The sequence below is a fragment of the Drosophila gunungcola genome, assembly GCF_025200985.1.
Source record: "Drosophila gunungcola strain Sukarami chromosome 2R unlocalized genomic scaffold, Dgunungcola_SK_2 000004F, whole genome shotgun sequence".
In the NCBI taxonomy this organism is placed as follows: Eukaryota; Metazoa; Arthropoda; class Insecta; order Diptera; family Drosophilidae; genus Drosophila; species Drosophila gunungcola.
Window position 1 is genome coordinate 1,836,792 of NW_026453167.1, and position 22,765 is coordinate 1,859,556.

Sequence of the window (22,765 nt, forward strand, 5' to 3'; positions counted from 1 at the left end):
GTGCTGCTCCAAGGTAAAAGTTTGCGCTGTATATATTTTTATATTTTCCAAAGTGAAATCACCAAATTGAAACTGAAAAAGAGCTGGGGACTTGGCTAATGGCTTTACTTGCCTTCAGCAAATCAATCAAATCCAATTTTGAAAATAAAAAAATTCTTCAAATCTTAGGCAGTTAATCATTTCAAACAACTTAATTCAAGCTGTGAGTCCAAGTCGGAAAATTGCTTAAGACTTATTTTACTTGTTCTATGTTTGTAAAAGCTTCTCTTTTGATTACATCGCAACATTCCCCACAAAACATAACGTTTTTTCCTATATATGTATCCCTTATTTGCCTGGGCAAAGCAATATGGAAATTTTAACATTTTGGGAACCACAGCAAATAACATGAAAACTAATTCGCTTCGTTGGTGAAACACCGCAGGCTGTTAAATATATATATACGTGTGCGGCAAGGCAGTGAAAACTAATACCCGCAACGAGAAAAAATCTGGAATAAAACTACGGGTGCAAACAAATTCACATGGAGCTAAAGCAGATCCGAGTACGTACCCATTTGGCTGCTGTGTTTAGGGCGTTGAAACACTAATCCAATTATTTGAGTATAAAGAGTAGCAGCAGCTAAGGCAAAAACTTTTTTGATAGCGTTGCCAGGGCGTATGCGCAATATGCGTGCTTCGGCAGCCAAAGGCAAACGCACACGGAGCACTCATACGCAATGTTGGCCAAAGCGTTTAACTATACATAGGAAGGCCAAATATACATAAAGAAGAGTGTGCCTGAAGTGCCAAATCCTCGCAGCACGCGCTCTCCACTCCCTCCTTGTAGCTGAGCCAAAATACAGGAGAACTTCTGTAATATGAACATGAATAAATTGTTTCCTAACTAGAATTCGATTTATTACATTTTGATTGTCATTAGCGTTTAGCTTGACACTATTTTGTCATAAAGACGTTTTCAAGCTAAAAGTTAATGCAGAATTTAACCAAGCAGTGTGGCTATATGTTTTTATGGCTTTTGAACTACAGCTAAAGCGTTGCTTCCTTTTGCAAAGTATCTTATGAGAAAGTCGTGTTTACAGGAGCTCTTCTGTAAATATAAAATTGTGGGCAAAGTTTACCTTTAAAAATTGTTTAGGCTGTCGTCATGGTTCGTCGGCTCTCATTCCAACCAGCCACATATATATGCAAGTGTAATGGGGCCTGTGCGGAAAGGTAAATGTTTTCTAATACCCCAAGAAATGGCAAATTGGATGGGGATTGGGTAGGACTGAAGATAGAGCTGCTCTCATCTCGGCTATTGTACGTTTCATTTCATTTCTTTTCGGCTCTTTTGCCTCTGTTTAGCTGTTGTTGTGGATGTGAAATCGTGCATAACACAGTGCTACTATACAGCTACCGAGTTTGAGTGTGTAACGCAACGCGCTGCGTATGCGAAATTTTCGACGTTTTCGCTCCAATGACAAATGTTGAGCAGTCAATTCAGAGCTTTCGTTGCCAGCTTTTCGGGTACTCCATGGTTCTTGGGGGGTGTCAGCCACTCTGGTTGCTTTAATGATGGAGCCGATTTGGTATTTTCTGTCAAAGTCAATTGGATTTCGGCTATTCATCAGAGCATTAAAAGTCTGGGGGGCACACAAATCACATCTAATGGCTTAATATTCCCCTGGGCCTTTGCGATTGTGTTACTTATGAACAGCGACTCGGTACATTTATTTCGAGCCTATATATCGATGTGTATGGAAGCTACAAAAATACAAGAAGCAAATTAAGTGTACAGAAATTTATAGCGGATTAAATGAACAAATGTTTAAGTAACTGGTTTAAAAAGAAATGTTTGTTGAATTTTTTTTTTTTTTTTTGTGTTAGCCTACTGTAACACATAATAAACGGCAATTACCTCAAATATATATTCCTTCGAGACCTTCTTGCCACCCTTAATAAACACTAATTGAAGCAACTATTTGATACATGTTCTACGTTTCTTTATGACATTACAAAAGTTAATGGGACAAATATATCTTGATAAAGCATTTCATTCACATGGTCATTTATACATTAATCAAAAGGACACCCATATTAGTTGGTCAGGCGATACTTGACCGCCCTGAGGATGGGGTACTTCTCGTTGGTGCAAAGTCCTCGGAAATCGTCAAAGGACAAGTCGAATAGGGCCACTCCACCCAGGTTTTCGGTGCGCACATAGCCAGCCTTTTCGGCGGCGGTGTCGGGATCCTCGAAGCTTACCCAGATGCCATTGTCGCCCTTTTTGTCGGCCGCCCTGTAGGCATACGACCCGAATCTCTTGGCTGGATCCTGAACCTTGGTCAGAGGGGCATTGGCACCCTTGGCATAGGCGTTGTTCTGGTTGGGCAGCAGGGCACACACCTCTGGCCAGCTGTAAATGCCCGGCAACATGGTGTTGCCACCCACGGGAGCCTCGTCCTTGACGTCCTTAACGGGGGGAACTCCCGTATCGCCGGAGTCATCCGTCAACTTCCAGGGACGACCGTAGGTGGCCACGCCCACATTGATCTTGCTGCCGGGACAGTTGTTTCGCAGCCAGTACTTCACTTGGGCGGCCACATTGAACTCGGGATTGCGATCGCTCAGCTCATAAATGGGTGCGATATAGTCGGCCACCTCGGGATTGCGCTGGGGTGTGGAGAAATCGAAGGCTCCCAGGTTCACAAAGTCCAGATAGTTGATCACGGCAGGAATGTCGTAGAACACTGGGGGAAAATTATAAGATTACAAATCAAGGTCGCAAGAATTCTGATATGTACACTGAATTCAAAATTGTATGTTTCATATACAATGCTTATCAAACTGCATGATTTAATTACTTAATGTGGAAAATGTTCGATTTCTATCTGATTGGAAAGCATTATGTTTAAGAAAACATGGTTTTAGTTTAAATTAAATTTTCAGTTACTAAAACAAGAAAATAATTTTAATATTTCAATATTTCTCTAAAAACCGAAATTAATCTAAGCGAAAAATATTTAATTAAATAGTAAACCATTCCATTCTGAATGTGTGAATGGTAGCACTTACAGGATGAGTTCACATTGGGCAGAACGGTGGTGGAGAGCAGCAGGTTGTCCGGGCGGAAGGCGTTCTTGACATCACGCAGCAGCGCGGTGAACTGCTCCTTGTGCTCCTCGGACTTCTCGTCCACGATCGAATCGCCGGAGAAGACCTTCTTGAATCCCTTCCAAAGGCTGCCAATGCCGCCGTGCACCTTCTTCGGCTTGTTCTTGGGGAACTGCCAGGCCACGTCGAGGCCATCGAAGCCGTAGGTCTTTACCAGCGAGTAGACGGTGTTCACGAAGCGATTGCGACCTGTGGCGCTCTCGAGCAGCTCCAGATACTTGTTGGGTAGCTCCTTGCCATCCTTGTCCAGTTCAATGTCCTTGTCGCCGCCCACGCTCAGTAGGAACTTCACATTGGGGTACTTACGCTTCAAGCGGGTCACAGTGCGGTACAGACCCTTGCCCAAGTCGAGGTCCAACTGCTGGTTGAGACTCACCGCCTTGTTGGAGTCGCGCTCGATCCCGGCATAGCCATAGATCAGATAGTCGCAGAACTGCAGAGCCGGCTCCAGTTCATCGATTACCAGTTTGCCCAGACCTAGATTAAACAGGGGATTTTGCGATTAGAGGAAGGTTTTACGCACCGGGAAAAACACAGACTTAGTCAGATAGTGTTAGTTATCATTGATTTCCGGAGTCAAATGCTTTACTTTTTATGCTTAACCTTTTTCAACGGTTTTGTTACTTTAATACATTTTAAAAAGTATTTTGCTACGGTAAAAAATTAATTAAAATTAGTTATCATTGTTTCCGAAATTAAAAATTTTACTTCTTATGCTTGACCTTTTTCAATGGTCAATATTTAATTTCATACATTCTATGGTCGACCTTTTCCAAGACTCTTTATTAAGTACAATTAATTATTAAACGAAGGTAACAAATAATCAATGTCATTCAAAAAAACTTTATGGTTGAAATGGTTTAAAACATCACTTAAACTATGATCAATTTAGGTGCTTTTTTTTGTTGTGCGCTACATTATCGCACTCACATTTGACTTGAATAGCAAATAAACTACCTAAGCCAAGTTCCAAGTATTTGTCGATAAGCTTTGTCCGTTTGTTTTCGATTTCGTTTTCATCTTTTCTAATTAGCAACTTCCAGGCGGAGGTTACATAACATTGAACAGTGCACTTAATAAGAAATATTGCCTGGTACGCATACCTTCCTTGACGAAACTGGCGGAATCGTAGTAGCAGACCAGGTGCTTCTTCGGCATCTGAGACTGAGGGGGTCCCACCTTCGAGGCCTGAATGCTGGCCAGGCATAGCGATACGATCGCTAGGGTTTTAATGATCATCTTTGAGTTGATTTCACTTGATTCCGCTGAGCTGTGCGCCGCTCGATTGCCGACTTGGAACTGAAACTTGGGCTTTACTTGGCATCCCAGCTTGTCGAAGGTTGAGACGTGGTCGTCGCCGTCATTGTTGTTCTTATTTTCGCTGTTGTGGGTTGAGAGCAAAGTGTGAGCTGATAAACACAGCTAAGCTTTGAGGCGATCATTAGAAATATATACAGTGGAGCTTCGATGAGGAGAAAAGGTTATGATTATTCATTGTAAGTCGATATCTACTGCCCTTGTGTTTGTTCCTTTAAAATATATATTTTGTTCAGGTCATTGTGCTGTTTATTATCACTACATGAATATAAGTAAATCTAAAATTTCCATTACTGGAATAACATTACCTAAAAGCCCTTTTTAATTTACTTCTTAATAACTGCACTTTCATTAGCCTAAACTGGTTTCAACTACTTTGTAAATCATAAGTAATCTGGTTCATGTGTATAAACTGTCAAAGCTTATTCCTACTGTATTAATTCCAGTACATTTGTGTGGGCCGCACACAAATATATTTAAATTTTTACGACTTGGATGTCGACAAATTTTAATTTTGCTGCTTTTTCCTTTGCTTTTGTATAGTTTATTTGTTATTTTTTCTTGTTTGCTGATGTTCGAGATTTTTTGTTTTTCGGCATCGCCATGTTTAAGTTTTTTTGGTTATTGCTGCTGCGCTGTTATCAATTCCCGACCCCGATTTGCGTTTTTTTTTTTGGCTGGGGCACCCTAAGACCGAGTTTCTTGTTTCCATTCTTTTCTTTGTTTCGTTCTCTTCCTTTCTTGTCGGTTTTGGCATAATTCTTGTGTTTGCTTGCCCTAATCGCTGTTCAATCCACTTGCTTCCTTTTTTCTCTGTCTCTTTCGGTCACACATGCTGATTTTCTGATTTTACAGGCAGAACAAATAGTACACGTTTAAGATAAAGAAATTTATTTTAATTTTGAATTTAATATATATAAAAAAATCAAATCAAGTAAAAAATCAAAAAATAAATGTAAGTTGGTATTTTAAAAAAAATATTATTTATCCTACAAATTTTATTGGTTAATGATATTTATAATTAAACAGTCAACTTTTGAAAATTCTATCAAGTTATTTAAGATCTTTATTTACAAAAATTAAATATAAAAAAACCGCTAAAATAATTTGTTGTTCTGAATTTTTGTCTGTGCTTGGACTGCTCCATCGTCCTTAATAATTCATGTTTTTGGAGTGGGTTTGTGTGAGTAGAAGTATGCTCCATCAATTCCATTTGCTTAGTCCGAGTTCCTTTTCTTTCCTTTTCCTTGAATTTACACTGCAGTCTTTTTATCCGTCTATATCTAAGTTGAGGAATTGTTTTCGGTAACACAATTGCTTGCTCTTGTTAGCTTTCCGAATTAGAAATTTCCAATTTCAGTTGATTTGAAATTGAGGAGAAGTCTGTGTGTTTGCCGTTGCTTGGTACTCAATTATTTCTTGTGCAATTTCAATTTTTTACATTATCAATTAACGGACTAGCTTTCATCTTTTTTTCGGGCTATTGTGGGTGTTAATTCACAGAAAGTGAGAGAAAAAATCGGGGTTAAGCTTTGGCTACGAAAAACCAATCACATGCACGAGCAATTTCTCGACCGCAGGAAGTAACTAAAAACCCGGTGCCAGGGTAAAAAATGTTTTTTCTTAGGTCGCAGGGATTTTCGCATTTTTTTTCGTCTAATTTTCAGCAAAGCTTTTACTTTTTCTCTTTAAGCATTTTGGTTAATTAATTTTCGCCATGCGCTTTTTGCTCAGTCAGCGCCAGCGGAATATTACTTACACATTTTCCTTGTAGTCCGCATAATTACGTGCACGTTTAACTTTTAATTGAAATGTTGTAACAAGAGTTGATGGTTGAGATGGGAGGTGGGAAAAACGGGGAAAATATGGGAAAAACGGGGCAAAGTGGGGTTCTAGGTCCGTGGCCTGCGGGCTTGTCATGGCAATTCATAAAACTCCTGCTCGCTTGCTCTTTTCTGCCCTATTCGCTCTGTCTATATTTCAGTTTATTATATCGAGCTAAAAGCTGGCGTTCTTTAATTAAAAGCGTAGCCAGCAGACACACTCCACTCACACGTTCACGTTTATATCAGATATTTATGAGCGACCCCGAAGTATGCTACACTTTAGTGGTTTTGAGCGAAAGCGTCTGGGTAGAGGGCCAGCAGAATGTTGCCAGTTTTTCGGCTGCCACTAATATTATTCCAAATTATTATGAAAATAACCAGCAACTGAAGCCAGCTTTAACGAGCCAGCAGAGGAAAAGAAATTGAAGAGAATGCGTCTACAAAAGAACCTTTATAAAATATTCAGGGGTCTTTATATGTTTCTTTATAATAAATGTTTCTAGTGCTGCAAAGTTTAACCTTAAAATTAGTGGTCTAGTCAATAGAAAGAATTTTAAGTTAATTGTTAGATTTATTTGTATTAATTATGTTCTTAAGATTCATTATTAATTATATAAGAAGTGTTTATAGTTAACATTTTTAAAGTGTTGGGTTGGTTATAAACCTATTTTCCTTATTTTTCTTTAAAACCATTGCATGACATTTTATATGTTATTATATTTTGTATTTTTGTTGGAAACATATAAGAGCACCGCTTCTCAACATCCATCCCTCAAAATTTAAAATAATATTGAATGCAATGCCTGATCTCTAGAGAATTTGAGTTATAGAGTTTCGACTGTATCGCCTTTTGCCTCCCTGACTTTTCCTTTCCCCCATAACTTTGCATATTAAGCCATGTGCAGAGGGCAAAAACCAGCACACACCAGTAAACAGAGAAAACTTTGTTGGCTGCTCGTTTGTTTTTTTTCACCAGCACACAGCCCCCTTTACCCATGATAGCCGGAAAACCGCAGCAACTGCAACTGCAACACCATGAGCAGCAACAAGATCGTCCAGCAATTTTCCCTCGTGGCTGGCAAGTGTATTAATTTGCACCCAATGGCGGGGCACAACAGCAGCATTTTTTTGGGAAGGGAAGGGGGTATGGAAATCCCCTTAAACCCGAAACTAACGGCCCTCTCGATGGTTGTTGGGGGCGTGGTCGAAGTGATTTGTGGCCCCAGAAGACAGATGGAGACCAGGGCTGGCCGACCGATGAGATGCAGATTGAAGTTCTTACGGAAAGCGAAGCAGTTCATTTGGGAAACTAATTGGGCCAAAGTGCATTTGTGGCCTGCAGTTTTCCAGCCCTGGCACTTGCAGCATATGCAAATCACTCACTCAGGCGCACCCGAATATACGTACATACTATAAATGGAAAGGAGAAGGGAAATATATCCTGTGCATGAAAGTCGGCTTACGTGGCGCATGATTTATTAAAAAACGCTCATAAAAATGCACAGCACACTCAACGAGCACAAACAAAAAAAAAAAAAAACAGGAAAAAAGGGCGGAAAAAAGAAAACAAAACATCAAAGGCAGAGCAGCAACAGTATGATAGCACCCACTGTGCGACAGCTACTGCTACTGCTACTGCTGCAGCAAAAATGCATGAAAAATAACTATGGAAATAAGCTGAGGCAGCGGAAGGAGCAGTGCCACTAACAACAGAAGCACTAAAAATATATATGAAATTTTTAAAGCGTTCACAGCGACTCTTAACCCATGGCAGGCCCAGCCCAACTGGCCACGCCCCCCTCCTGCCAAGGCAAACACTTAGTCGCGCATGATGAGAGTTGTGGGCGGACGGGATATACACGGGGGGTGTACTATATGTATATGGGGGGCGGGGACGATCGACTGTGGGCCAAATTTTCCAGACCATCCATCAACTGTCAGAGTCGGGTTCATTTTTAAGCAATTTTCGCAAACGATGCGAGGGGCGAATTGTATGCCTCTCAGGATGCATGCAATAAAAATGAAGAGCGAACAAAACTATGACATCTAAGCTCGTACGAAAAATTGCATGAATAATAAAACATTCCAGAAATATAGACATGAAATGGTGTTTTTAAAAATAGTTATTTGTGGAACTATTTCCTAAAGTAAGAATTTCTGGTCCTATACTTATATGTGCCACTACCATTTGTAACTAACTTGACTAACTTTTAAAAATAATCGCTGATCTATTTATACCCTAACTTTTCTCTTTGCATTTAATATAATCTTATTTATCTTAAATCTTAAAAATGTCATTAAAAGATTATATGATGCAATGTAAGCTGAATTTTTACTTTAGATTTAGAAAGTAGGAACCAAAACTAGCAAAACTGTATTAAAAAAAAAGTAATCAAAAGTTGTAGACATTTTGAGTTCGAGGCCCTAGGCGTGATTCTTCAAATCAGCTTGTTTTAAATTTTGTTTCTACTAGCCTATTCCCATTATAATGCTTAAGACTGGAATTTAAAATTCCTTGTGGCTTAAGAGGCATTGATTTAAATTTTCATATATCGATCAAATTTTGTATGTACTTTCACAATCTAAACTCCAAAAATGTTGTTTACATTTCATGTGTTTCACTGTGTTATCATAGTCTTTTAGTTTTAAAAGTTAAATGGAAAAAAAATTGTTATATTATTCAAGTTTAAATAGTACAAAAAATTGTATTGGACTTTATTAGGAAAATATTTTAGAAGTTTGGGTTGGAAGACATTTAATATCTAATATTAAAACAATAGAAGTATCTCATGTTAATAAGTATTATACAAATAAGATTTTTAGGATTCCAAATGGAGACAAATTTACAAATCCTACTTTTTAACATATGTGACTGATAATAACTATTTTTTCAATGTGCATGCGCATAGAATTTAGCGGCAGCTTTTCTCAGCCACAGCTCCTCGTCATTATCATGGGTGCCGTTCTGCATTGCCGGTCAGGCAATCGGGAAATGTTGAAACGGCAGCCATGTTTGGTTTTCATCGCCAGTTCCTGGCAGCGCAATTTCGTATTATTAATTAGCTGCCATTCCGAAATGGGGGGTACGACACGGAACGGAACCACTGTGACGTCATGTCCGTGGCACATTTGTTCTGGTTAGCTGCGGTGGACTGTGGACTGTGGACTATGGACTATGGACTCTGGTATTGGGACCCTCGGCATTGCCGCCAGCAAATTGCCAGTTAACCCATTCCAAACCAGCCCAAACGGAGCGAACCAAAGCGAACAAAACTGGGCTTCATTTGCATAGCGTCATTTTTGGGGAACATGTCTTAAGTCCCATTTACACCAACTAATGGATGTGGGGCATTTCAAATGACATCCTCGAAATGATAAATGTTTGAGAATTAAGGGCGAGGTTTTTTGTTTTTTTGCCGTTGTAGGTTTGGTGAGAAAAGCTTCAGTGCTATTGATTTAAAGATAGCCAATCTGAAAGGAATACTCTTACTTCCAAGAGCCTTAATTTATTAATTAATTATCATTCGTATACACTTTCCAACTTCAGCTGTATCTTTTTAAAGTTTTTAAGCCACGTAAAATTAAAAAATTCCCAAGCTTAAATTCCTCTTTAAAATCTACAATCCCTTACTTAAGATGTAAACGGGTCATAGTAAGCGAGCCATCTGCATTTTGTTAACTGCTAATAAGTGCATATTTTCCGGAAACTCGCCGTACCGTCAAATTGCATGCATAATTTATGCAGGACTTGAGACCAGCGTCCATTTTCGCTCATCAACTGGATGTAAGCACGTACTTAGAAGGCAGTTACCAACCTTCCATTTCCACTTCCACTACCCTACTAAGTTTCCCATCCATCAGCCATCCATCTGCCCGACTGCTATGCAAATTGAGCACGCGTTTCGCATAACCAAAAATTACACTTTCATCAAGTTTCAGAGGAGGAGAGTCCTTGGAAGTGGGCAAGATAGAAAGTGGGAGGGCCTTGCCCACGGATGCGGACAAGGCCATAGGTAAATGTTCATCTTGAAGCGAAAAATATGACTGCACTGAAAAATGTTACAATCTTATTAGAACTAAGGCGCATAAATTTAAAAAAATATTGTATAAACAATATATAATAAACAAAAATGTCTAAAATGGAAGTCAAATATTTTATATACATTTGTTGTTAAATTTGAAAAAAATATTGTAAATTAACATTCCGAAAAATGTCTAAAATACAACTGTAATATTTGAGATGTGTTTTCAAAGCTCTTGACAAATTCACCATACATTATCCTGAATTTAATTGACAGAAAGAATCTCGCAACTTTCGTCTTACTTAGTCCGCGGGCTTAAAAACTTAAATAACATCAGAACAAATTAAATAAGCGTGGAATTTCGGACCGTCCTTGGGTAGGTCAAGCACGTGCTGTTGGCCAGGCCTCGCTTCTGCCATTTTGACAACGTAATTTAGTAATGTCCTGGGGGGTGGCGAAGAAGAGTGCGGGGGAGGTTTCAAGTGTACTGGTGGCGGAAAGCCTGCCAGCAAACATTTGCCATTTTCTTTTAATTTTCCAGCAGTTAAGCTGCCGCCTCCTCTTGCGCTCGCGTTTCTCCCTGGCAGATTTTACTGCTTAATACGCAAAGTTGCACTTTGGTTTTTATTGCACTTGGTCCAGGGGATTTGCCGACGCCTCCAGGACTTCGAGGTAGGATGCGCTGCGTACTGAAAACGTACAAAGTTTTGTGCACGCGCTTTCGCGCCTGGAAATCGCTGCTGCGTTTTATTACTCCCCTTTTAGAGGCAGGGGCGCCGTGAGAAAGGGGTTCTAAAAGGGCTTCAGAGAAAATGGAGAGAAGCCGACCTAATCCTGCTTTAATCGAAATTCCTGCCTTGCAACTTTTCGATGTCGTTTAGCAGAACTGGTTCCAGGAGAACTAAGTATCAATTGGATTTAGCTGATGTATTTCCCTTCAATTAGACAAAAAAGTTAAACATTAAAACCCTTTTCGGCTATACTTTTAATTTAAAGTAAAATCTTTGCCAAAGTAAAGCTATTCAATATTGTTAGGTAATGCTAAGAATAACAGATATTGATGTAAGAACTACTAGAGATATAAGTTACCTACTACGCTTCTGACTTTGTGTCTTCCACTTTTATGGTGCTGGTGTGATGGCTAAGGGGTTTTGAAGTGGGCTTGGGGCGCTTAAGCATTTGCTAACAGTCCAGTGAACCGGTAATCAAAGCAAAATCAGCAGAGCACTAAAACAACTTTTTTATGCTAATTTTTACCTTAACCTCCCGTCCCCTTTCTTCTCTGTGTGTGTGGGTGTGTGTGTTCGCTACATTAAACATTTAAATACGCTTTTAAGCAGCCTGATTCCTTTGCACAGCGATGCCGAGTGGGTTAAGCATCATTCAAAAGAACGGAAAGGATTTGCAGCACTCGAGCAATAAGCCAAATTGTAGCTCGCAGATACATCCACGCAGATGCAAGGCTACTTATTCCGCTTCCACTTCCACTTCCTCTGCTTTTCAGTCGCCCATTGACCTGAAGAACTCCTCAACTATTAACTTTGGCGAAGATTGCGACTTTTTGGTGCATGACTCGAAATGCAAATAGCAGGCGGAGGAGCGCATAAAACTTTCAAGCTGTCCCCGCTAAGTTGTCACTTTGCCATCTCGCAAATACAGCCTATATTGTGTATCCTGTGCTCTGTATTCTACATCCTGCATCAGTGTCTGAGTGTGTGAGTGTGTCAGTGTGTGTGGTGTCGCCTTTTTTTAGGGGGGCGTGGCACGGCCCAGGCACTTGTCAAAGTCAACTTCACATTATGTCAAGCAGCGTTTTATTTTTTTTTTTTTGCGCGTGTCTCGCCTCCCACCGACAACGTCTTCATTATTTTTTCGAGCATTACATATTACCACTTACAGGGTAGCAGGGGCCTATTGTTTTTAGGGTTATTTAAAATTTGTAAATTTCATTTTGCAAGATATAACATACATATTTTAAAAATGGGAAAAAAATAAATAAATAATATTATAAAATAATAATTTCTGAAAAAGCTTTAAATACTTTTTTTTTAATTAATAAAGGTTTAAGAATAATTTAATAATTTTAATTTTAATTAAATTTAATTTTTTTTAAGGTCTTATTAATTCTGAAATAAATGTATATACTTTTTTAAATGACTTCATTTCTTAATAAGTCAGTTGAAGTCGTTTATAGAAATATTTACATCATCCATAAAATTAAAATATAAAGAAAATAATTTTATTAATTTAAACTTCCCAAGATAAACAAATATGTTAAAAATTTCTAAAACAGTTTTACCACCGATAAACTAATAAATAATTAAAGGTCTAATAATGTGATTTTAAAAACAAAGATAAACTAGAAAAATTTATAGAAAATTTCACAGCACCCTGTAAGAAATGTATCATAAGTAGGCAAATTAAAGATGTTTCCCATATTAATAGGGTGCTCGCCTAGTATGATTCCCCTATACTCTATATTTTAAACATTATCATCGCCTGCCGCCTCCTGGACCGCTGCCTGCTGTGAGCTAAGAGACCCATCGGCACTTGGTGCGTGTCAGGAGGGAATCCAAGTCCACCCATCCGGAAAACACCCTAAGATCCACCACCATCATCCAGCCCTAAGGCTCCTCTGACATTTACGATATTCCTGGGCATATTTTTTTTCGGCGCCTCCTGCCGCTCGACGTGACTGTTTTATTTGATGTTAATGTGGATATGTTGATGCCCCGCCCGTGGAAGAGGTTTTATGGTGGTAGGGTGGCGTTTTTACAGGCGCCTTGGCTTGAAAGCCACAGCAGGTTAGCACATTATTCACAACGCCAGGCCTTTAAAACCGAACCGCACTCTGAGGTTTCGCTTGCTTAATTTGCGGTTGAGACACCCAACCCGTCCCCTGAGATTCGCCCTTCATTTCTCATCATAAAGTGTGTCACACACTTTAACCATTACGAATGGCTAGCGATTTATGTTGATATCCAAATATGCCAAGTGAATGAGAAATGGGCTTAAGTTACTTTTGACGTTCTGTCGTTTTAAGCTTTATTTCCGGGTCTTGTGTTCTCTTCTTTTTTTCTTTTGGCTTGTTTATAAATTTCTTGAGAAAAATTGATTGCTCTTGGCCATAAATCCCTATTTGGACAACTTCCCAAGTGGGCCTAATGGCAGGATTTGGTGCAAATAAATTATCCGTAAGAAAAGCGGCGTGAGAAGAACAACTGGCTTATTGAAAAATTTATTTTGCCACTTTATTGTGGAATTTACAGCTTTAATGGTCGATTGAAAAAATACTTTGTCCGCCGAAACGTAAGCCTCTTGATTGCCCTTCACAATGTTATTACTTTGTTGCAAACAAACAATTTAAAATGCAATTATTTTCTGTTATTATTAATAGATTGTTGTGATGAAAGCGAAAATTCTTTTCATGTGGGGGACGTGTTTGTATTTTGTAAGTCAACAATTTTATATTGTAATTTACATAATTAAAAATAATTAATTAATTTCCAATTATGTGGCGAAATGAAAGATTTCGGGTTAATGTTTTTATTGCGACAAAACTATTTAAACGAATTTAAAATTTGGGAATACACGTTAGTATAAAAAAGATTATTTACGCCAGTTGCGGTTTGATTTCAAAATTTATTTGCCACCTTTCCTTGGCTTGTGTCGACATAATTTTCCTTTTTTTTTTGTGCACCCACGAAACGCCACATGACACGGCCATAAAAATTGCGTTTATTTGCCCGCTTTTAAATCATTTAAGCCGCATTATATGCAGCCAATGGCAAACACACACAGCACACGCGGGCCAAGAGGAAAGAGGGAAAATGGGCAAAAGGGGGATAGAGGGCTTGGAAAAGCGAAAAGTTCTGCAGCGTTGTTTGCACAAACAGCAAGTGCAACTGCAGCAGCAGCACACGCTTCACTCATATTTTCGTGTATATTTATTTATTCAGCATTCTGCATTTTATTTCATTTCAGTTTATTTTCGCTCCTGCGAACTCTTTCTTTTTTGTTTTCAATACATATGTATGCATTTTTTTTTTGCCTTTTACTTCCATTTCCCGAGCGGAGAAAGCGGAAAGGAAAAACGGATACACACACAGGAAAAGCGTACAAAATAAAAACCGAAGCTGGTGTGGGTTATAATAATAAAAGGAATCTTTTTACATTCGCATGCAGAAAACCACGGCTCCAGCCCCCCGGAACCACCTTGAAGCTTTTCGCTTTTCACTTTTCACTTTTGCTATTTGTTCTGTCACTTCCGGTGGCAACAAAAAATGGCCGCCCTCATGCCAGCAATACTTGTTTTTCCCCGCGCTTTCCTCTGCTCGGTGCGTTTCGCATATTTGTCCACATTGCTGGGCCTGTCCACTCAGTTTTAACCCCTCTTCTTTTCGGTGAGCCGTTGCAGGCGTTTATTAAATGTCACACTGCGAATTTTCCTCCCCTGCGGAGGTTTTTCATCCGCAAAAGGACAATGGTACTTGTCGCGTTTGGAGATTTCACTTTGTTGTCCGGCAGCTGGATATTTTTTTGGATCCTGTACTTCTTGTTGACTTTAAGTTACACTTTTTTTTCGTCTTGCACTCTTAGTGCCATCGCTTTTCCCCTTTCCCTTTTCCCTTTGGGCCTTTGCCGTGACAATTTCATTTATTTTGCCATTTTCTGTTTTACGTTTGTCAGCGTTTTTTCGCTCATGAAACTCAATTACTTGACTGCAATTGTATCTGTTGGCTAAGCCATCCTTGTTCATGGATGTTTCCCTTTGGCCCTGCGACGCTGCGTATACGCAATATTTACCTCAGTGGCATATTTTGCATTGTTCCATAATAACGAAAATTATTATGATGTCTCCCCAGCCGGCAATCCATTAAATGAAAAGCAATCACAATAAATATATTAAGTGAGCAGAAAATCGTATTTCCTGATAATTTATTAACAATTACGCCACAATTAATACCCTTGTCTTGCTGGCATAACAGTAATTATTGTTTAAAAGAGAATAAATACGAAATGAAATGATTAATATTAAACATTTTAATAAATCCGTAACTAACTAAAAAATGTTGACAATTTTTTACTTGTAAATAAATAAAATAAAAAATGAAATCATATACAGACAGCATTTTCGTAAAACTTTTTGTTTTATAGGGCTGTAAACTTATTTTCCTTACAATTAAAAACAAATGGAAAACTGTATTTATTTTTAATTATTTTATAACAGCTGCCTGCTGGCATAAATACAAGTGCAAACACAGCACAAGCCAGAATACAAATTCAGGCAAGAGCAGAGATACCAGACATTTAATTGCACTCCAAAATAGAATGAAATTCTCCAATTAAATACTACCAAAAGCGAAATCAAGGGCCCTAAACCAAATATTCAATTACAAACAAAATTCTCTGCTGCAAAAGCGTATCGAAAGTGTGAAAGAGATAGCCCTTTAAAGGAGCGAGCAATGAAAATGTTATACTAAATAAAACGTAGCCTCAAGTGTTTTGTGGCAAGTTGTTGAAAGTAACCAAAAAAAAAAAAGTAAAGTAGGAGGGAGGCAGCAAACTTTCTGCTATCCAAAAAGAGAAGTAGAGATTGGGGTGGCTGGCTGCGGAAAGTTTGCTCAGGTGCTCTGCCACTTGTGGCACATCCTCCTCAGTGTTTATCTCTGGTTCTTCGCAGCCGAGTATCAATTAGCCAAATGAAATTGCTCTAAACCCTTTGATTTTGTTCATGTTTCCTTGTTTGTTTTTTCCAGAGCACTGCCGAACCCGTCTTCTCACCCACGATGGCCGGCGGACTCTTCTCCATCGACAGGGAATTCTTCGATAGACTGGGCACCTACGATTCCGGATTCGATATCTGGGGTGGCGAGAATCTGGAGCTGTCCTTCAAGACCTGGATGTGCGGCGGCACTCTGGAAATAGTACCCTGCTCCCACGTGGGCCACATTTTCCGAAAACGTTCGCCCTACAAGGTGAGTGCAGTGCCATTGATCAATTATTGAAAAGACAACCGAAAACCGAGAACCGAAAACTGAAAATCGAACTGAAAATGGCAAATCATTGCGAACAGAGGAGAAACCAATTCCGTTGGCCGAACCCCATTGCTCATTAAGCAGCATTGGCATTGGGTCTCTGGCTGGAATTTAAAACTCTTAGCCAACATGTGTGGGCAGCCTCAGGACCAGTTACCAGCTACCAGCTACCAGTCCGGTCCAGAGCTTCGTGTTTGGTCATCAGTGTCCCTATACCGATCCCCTCCGTCTACTCCGTTTGCCAATTGGCAGCCGCAGAGCAGCAACATGGCACACATGGCACAGACATTGACCCACACATCTCCACTGACATGGACATGCATTGCGGCTGTCTTTGCCACATGGCAATGGTGATTGTGTTTGTGATTGTGTGTGTGTGTGTGTATTTGTGACTCCCCTACGTTCCCTTAACATCATCCTCTAGTTCGGACCAGCCTCAATTATCAACGGTTTACGCTTGACAAAAGTTTGGCAACTGTTTTGATGTCAGTGGCGTGGCACACGCAATACTCTCAGAGTAGCGCTGACCAATTGGACACCTGCCAAAATCCCAGGGGAGTTTTGTGTTCGACCTTGCTGTAAAAAGATTATTTATAAATCAAAATAATAAAGGGTTTACTAATTTGATTTATTTCATCTTATTTTCTAAAGAAGTTTAATTTAAAAAGAATTTTGATTGAACAATATAATGAAAGAAATATTAAATTAATTTTTCTTATTAGCTACAAAGAATTTAATGTTTATAAAATCCCACTATTTTGATTTATATTAATAGCCATAAATTGATTTAAATTCATTTTAAACTTACTCCCTAATAATAACAAACAATGCAGAACAAATCAAGCTTATCTCTAAGCAACAAGATTACACAATGCAATATGAGTTCAAGGGAATTGATCAGCTATTGATTGCCGTCGGCCTCACAATTTACAACCTTATCAGGCGCTTTCAATAAATGTCAGGAGCAAACACTGGGTGCACTTTCCCTTTAGGCCAAGCATTTTCCTGCTGTGCGACAATGAAGCTGAGCCCACAGACACCTGTACGGTGAACGCATGAACACAAAACAAGACACACAACGGGCAGACATTGTTCCGGTTTTTGGGGGAGGGGGTTGAAAGGCAAAGATAGCCAAGACAGATGGCCAGATGGCCAGAAACAACCGCATAAGGACTGAGAACCGGAGCCACCTAATGCCACTAAGCAAAAGCTACTCATTCAGGTAATTAGGCTTTGTTGTTCACTCTGCTCGGTCGCCCATTCTGCTCCTGCCTCTTGCCTCCTTCGTCCTTCGACTCTGTTTGCTGGCCAAATATTTCCATTGACTCCGGCACCGGCAGCCGTCCACTGATTGCGATTTCCCTGCACCAACCACCTCCCAAAACCATCCACTCATGGCCATTATGGTTCCCTTCAATTGCAGTGGCGTTCGGGCGTGAATGTGCTGAAGAAGAACTCCGTGCGTTTGGCAGAGGTTTGGATGGATGAGTACTCGCAGTACTACTATCATCGCATCGGCAATGACAAGGGCGACTGGGGCGATGTCAGCGATCGCAGGAAGTTACGGTGAGTGGATTTAGTATTTCGAAATTGCTTAGTCTCCGAAAACTATCATACTAGCTATAGGATATAGACGTCCGATCTGTGTGATTTCTGTGCCACTTCCCTATATCTTAATGTGATAATGTCTTAAAAACAAAAACCCAAAACAATGTTCATTTTTTTCCACACAGGCGAGATCTCAAGTGCAAGAGTTTCAAGTGGTATTTGGACAACATTTACCCCGAACTCTTCATTCCCGGCGATTCGGTGGCCCATGGAGAGGTAAGTTCTCAGAGTTTGCATAACATTCTTAACCCCACATTCCGAAACCCTGAACCCAAATCTAATACCAAAGCTAACGAAAACAAACGGCAACCCATAAACACTATCCAATTCCGCAGATAAGAAACCTAGGTTATGGCGGTCGCACCTGCTTGGACGCACCTGCTGGAAAGAAGCACCAGAAGAAGGCCGTGGGCACGTATCCCTGCCATCGGCAGGGTGGAAACCAGGTTTGTTAGCCCATCATCTGGGCCATCTAGACCATCTAGTGAGCACTGCGACCGCCACAAACTCCGTCCAGTGACATGAAAACCGCGCCAGGAACAACATCGAACTTCTTCCCCCCTTTCTCTACTTTCTCCACTCCTTTTTTTCTACTACTAAAACTCTAAACTCGGGCATTTGGGTGTCACACTCCCCTAAGACTCCTTCCTTGAATAGCTGTTAGATGGCTCCGCTATAAAGACAACTTAAATTACAGATCGCCAACGAGCCTAGCGGCATGTGCCTGGATGCGAAAGAGAAATCCGAAGAGGATGCGCCGGTGTCCATTTATGAGTGTCACGGCCAAGGAGGAAATCAGGTATCCACCTTCACTCTGAACTCTGAACTTTGAACTCTGAACTCTGAAAGGAAGAGGCGGCGATTCAGAGTCCCTGATTTCCAATTTCTCGATATCGTTGCTTGGGGAATTGTTTCTGCTTCGGTTGTGAACTCTCCTGTTTTTGAGTTGACGCTTAATGCCATTCTTTTTTAATTTATTGGTATCTTTTTGTTAATTTTTCCTGCTTGCTTTAATAACTTTAGACTAAAACCAAACCCAGTTTCACACTAGACAGTATACTCCTTCAAGTCACATCACATAACACCATCATCGCTTAACCAATTTACAACTTCAAATATTTTTTATAAATTCTTTTAAAAAAAACCTATTAAATTAACTGCCTAAATTAAATTCATTTCCTTTCCTCAGTTTCCTCTCAAAAGAGAATTCAACAAACCAACACAATTTTCAAAACACTAAATCTATAAATAATATTTTGTTTCCTAACTGTAGGTCTTTCAAATAACTGGTTTAACTCTTTTGTTCTGGCTTAACTTTACTACTTAAAACTTTCTTTATATTCTCTAAAATTCAACTAAATACCCGTAATCTTTAACTGATTTCTTCCTCGTTCTTTGTTTGAAATTTGTCCCCTTAATTTGTTTTTGATTTTTGGTGCCTGTTGGGAAGTCCTCTTCTAGAAAGGTGTTTTTCCTCCTTAAAATACCTGACAACAATAATATTTTTGTCGTTGTTAACTGCTACCCTTGTGAAAGTCCTGCGGTTCTGAGCACTAATTTTGACGGAGTTTGTGGCTACAATAACAAAATCTGTAGAGTATATAAATAAAGTGAATTTATTGCTCTCGGGCAAACAATTCATATTCAATTTGTTAGCCTAGCTAAAGTGAAAGTATTTATCAATAAAAGTTGCCAATTGAAATTTCATTGACAATTTAACAGTTTTTCAGGATGCATACAAGCGCACCAACACACAACATACACACTTACACGCACAGAATTGCATATTTTGAGGATTTTGGGGTCGATTTATCTCATGTCACGAAAATTAATTAAAACGCAATCATAAATACAATGCCAAATGATAAATCGTTTACATGACTTTGGCTTTAGCTTTCTCATTTTACATCGTTCAGCTAGCTAAAAAACAACCACATTTACAATACCAATACCTCAAAGTTTCACACAAAAAAAACCTTTAGTTACAAGTATTTTGAACTACAATAAAAGTACGAACAACACAAATGCAAGTAAATGAACTGCAACAATGGAACCTCTCACAGACACGCACAAACTGAAACCGAAACTAGAAAATATCCTATCGACTGCGCGACACCCTTTTGCCATAAAAAACATAATCACAACCTTAACAAATATTAACATTTTTGAAAATGCTTGCTTGCTTACAAATTTTTACAAAATATGCTTTGGAAGACAGAAATGTAGGAACATTTCATTTTACAAATACAACACACCCTTGTTTCTTACAAATACCAGGTATTAAAAACAAGCTCAGATACTTTTACACTGCGGATGTGTGAGACTATTGTATATTCAACATTTAAGAGCGGGGGGAAAGTGTTGACCTCGTTCCGCTTGCTCTAGAATCGCCCCAGACAGACAACTGCCACGCCCACTGCCCAAAGCACCGCCCTCACACACACAATGCCACAAAATAGAAGCCACATTTAAAGGGGGAAAAGTATTGAAAAAGATGCATCCAAATGTTTGTTTGCACTCGGAAATGCGGCTAAAATAATCAACATTTGCCAGGCAGACACATAAGCGCGGAAGAATATGCGTTTTTCGCTCTTTTGCCCGCAAATTTTAATTTTGCACTTCGTAAAATTTAGCCAGCGAACACAGCCAAATGGGAAAAATGGGGAAATAAAACGCTTTCGACTGAATCGTCAAAGGATAGCGCCAGCGAAAAGTGGGTTGAAAAAAGGGGGTGTCCACATAATGGAAGTATTCTCCTCATGCGGAAAAAAAAACGCGTCTAGGCTAGCAAAAATATTTTTGCCCAGCCCGCAAACAAATTTGTTCAGTGGGCGAAACAAAAAATGAAGATACATAAAAAGTACACTAGATAAAAACTGGGGAAGTGGTAAAAAAAACGTAATTAAAAACGCATCTCACGCGCACACAGAAAAACCAATACGAGCGCCGGGGAAAAAGGGAAAACATGATAAAAGAAATGCAAATTGAGACCGCCAAGGACGACAGTAAAGAGAGGGGCGGGGTGGTAGGGTAGTGAGCCTAAATCGGTGCAAAGGAAAACGTCCTTGGGCGGTCGGTGAGTGGGTGTGCATTAGTCTGGATACGCCGACTGTATGTGGTACGGCTATAAAATAGACTTATAGTATAAGGACTTTTATAGGGAAACGTTTTATTGGTCTAGAAATAAGCCTCTTTAAATTTGTATTTTTGTATATTAAATAAATTTTTTCTTTAAATAGGTGTATCTTGAAATGAATCTATCAGCATAAAGTAACAGAAATTTTATGGATTCAGCGAAATTTGTCTTAATAGTTTTGACAGACGTTTTTATTGAACTAGAAATTAATTTTATTAAATCTAACCTTCGTGCTAAGATAACAATCGATGAGACCCTGTTAAATTTGTAGTTATTGTATATTAAATACATTTTATTTTAAAATTGTATCTTAATATATCAATATAACCTAGCAAAGAGGGCATGGAAACATTTTTTTTTACCAGTTTTTGTATCCAGAACTGTACTAGGCGTCATTGAAACTGCCTTAATTGAACCGGTCATACAATAAGAGTAATTATTCATGGTACAATCGCTGCGCTGACCAATCTCATCATTATTCCAGTCCTGGCATCATTATAAACAAAATAAAGACGGAGGCCCATCCGGCTGGCGGTGCGGAAGCGGAAATGGTAACACAAAATGGCGGCTGGTCACGACCTTATAGCGAGCGAGAGAGAGGGAAGGGAAGGGCGGGACAGGCAGGGGGCGTGGCAGGAGCGGGGCAAACAATGGCAATTTCAGTCACCAGCAGAATCTGAACCGAGCTCAGGCCATCTGGCAATGGCAACGTGTTTTAAATTATAAATAATCATGGCCAGCGAGTTTCAGACAAAATCCAGACTCACACAGACGCGACCACCCCACACACACAACACTCACATACACTCACATACACTCACACACACAGACAAAGGCAAGGATATACACACTGAAAACCGAGCTGCTTTTTTGGCATTTAATTGAATAAAACATTAGTGTGTAATAAGTTGTGCGCTTGTAGCCCTGGAAAAACTTTTGGCAACTGGCAAACGCATTCCCCGCCATTACAATTTATATTAATGTGTTTTCCCCTCGATTTTCCCAGTACTGGATGCTGAGCAAGGCAGGCGAAATTCGACGCGACGACTCCTGTCTCGATTATGCCGGCAAGGATGTGACGCTCTTCGGCTGCCACGGCGGCAAAGGAAATCAGGTGAGTGCATAAAATAAATGCACAAGGGTATAAGAGTAGCGGGGAATATAAGCATTGTGTAAAAGAATAGGGCGGAATTTAAGCTTTGAGAAACACAATGACAATGGAGACTTAAGCTTTAAGAACCCTTTGTGACATAGTCGTGTTTATAAATTTTAAAAAATACAACAAATAAAATCAAAGTTATCTGCTTTTAAAAATTGATACCTTAAAATGAAACCATTGATATTTAAAATTAGCAAGCATCAATATGCCTTCAGCACAATTTAAAATTTGTATAATTTCTTTTTTATCCTCATGACAACGACAATTTAATTTTGAAAAGCTTAAATTTTATATTAATAGTGTTTCACCAATGGTTTTCGTCATTTTGTAAGCAAGGCCCTGAAAGTTGTCATACATTTATAAATATTGTTATTTGAGACATTTATTTAAAAAAAAAACAAATATTATGGTTGTTTAAAATTATTTTAATGACTTCAGGGCAACTAGGTTTTAAGAAAAATACATCACACATTGGTGCTTTAAGTAAATGTCTGTAAATATGAG

At 39.3% G+C, this 22,765-nt stretch overlaps 2 protein-coding genes across 2 annotated transcripts in view; one reads left to right on the forward strand and one right to left on the reverse strand.

Annotated features, from left to right (window-relative positions):
- Positions 1-22,765, forward strand: part of LOC128254429 (putative polypeptide N-acetylgalactosaminyltransferase 9) — a 62,607-nt gene that overhangs the window by 38,055 nt on the left and 1,787 nt on the right. The window contains 5 exon segments of the mRNA XM_052983535.1: positions 16,080-16,298; positions 17,782-17,924; positions 18,092-18,182; positions 18,302-18,412; positions 22,109-22,216. Of these exon segments, the coding sequence (XP_052839495.1) occupies positions 16,080-16,298; positions 17,782-17,924; positions 18,092-18,182; positions 18,302-18,412; positions 22,109-22,216 (672 nt within the window).
- LOC128254430 (imaginal disk growth factor 6) lies at positions 1,963-4,469 on the reverse strand. Its single transcript, XM_052983536.1, has 3 exons — positions 4,259-4,469; positions 3,057-3,632; positions 1,963-2,731 (listed from the first exon to the last, which is right to left on the reverse strand). The coding sequence occupies exons 1-3, from the start codon at positions 4,392-4,394 to the stop codon at positions 2,079-2,081; spliced, it is 1,365 nt and encodes a 454-aa protein (XP_052839496.1). The 5' UTR covers positions 4,395-4,469; the 3' UTR covers positions 1,963-2,078.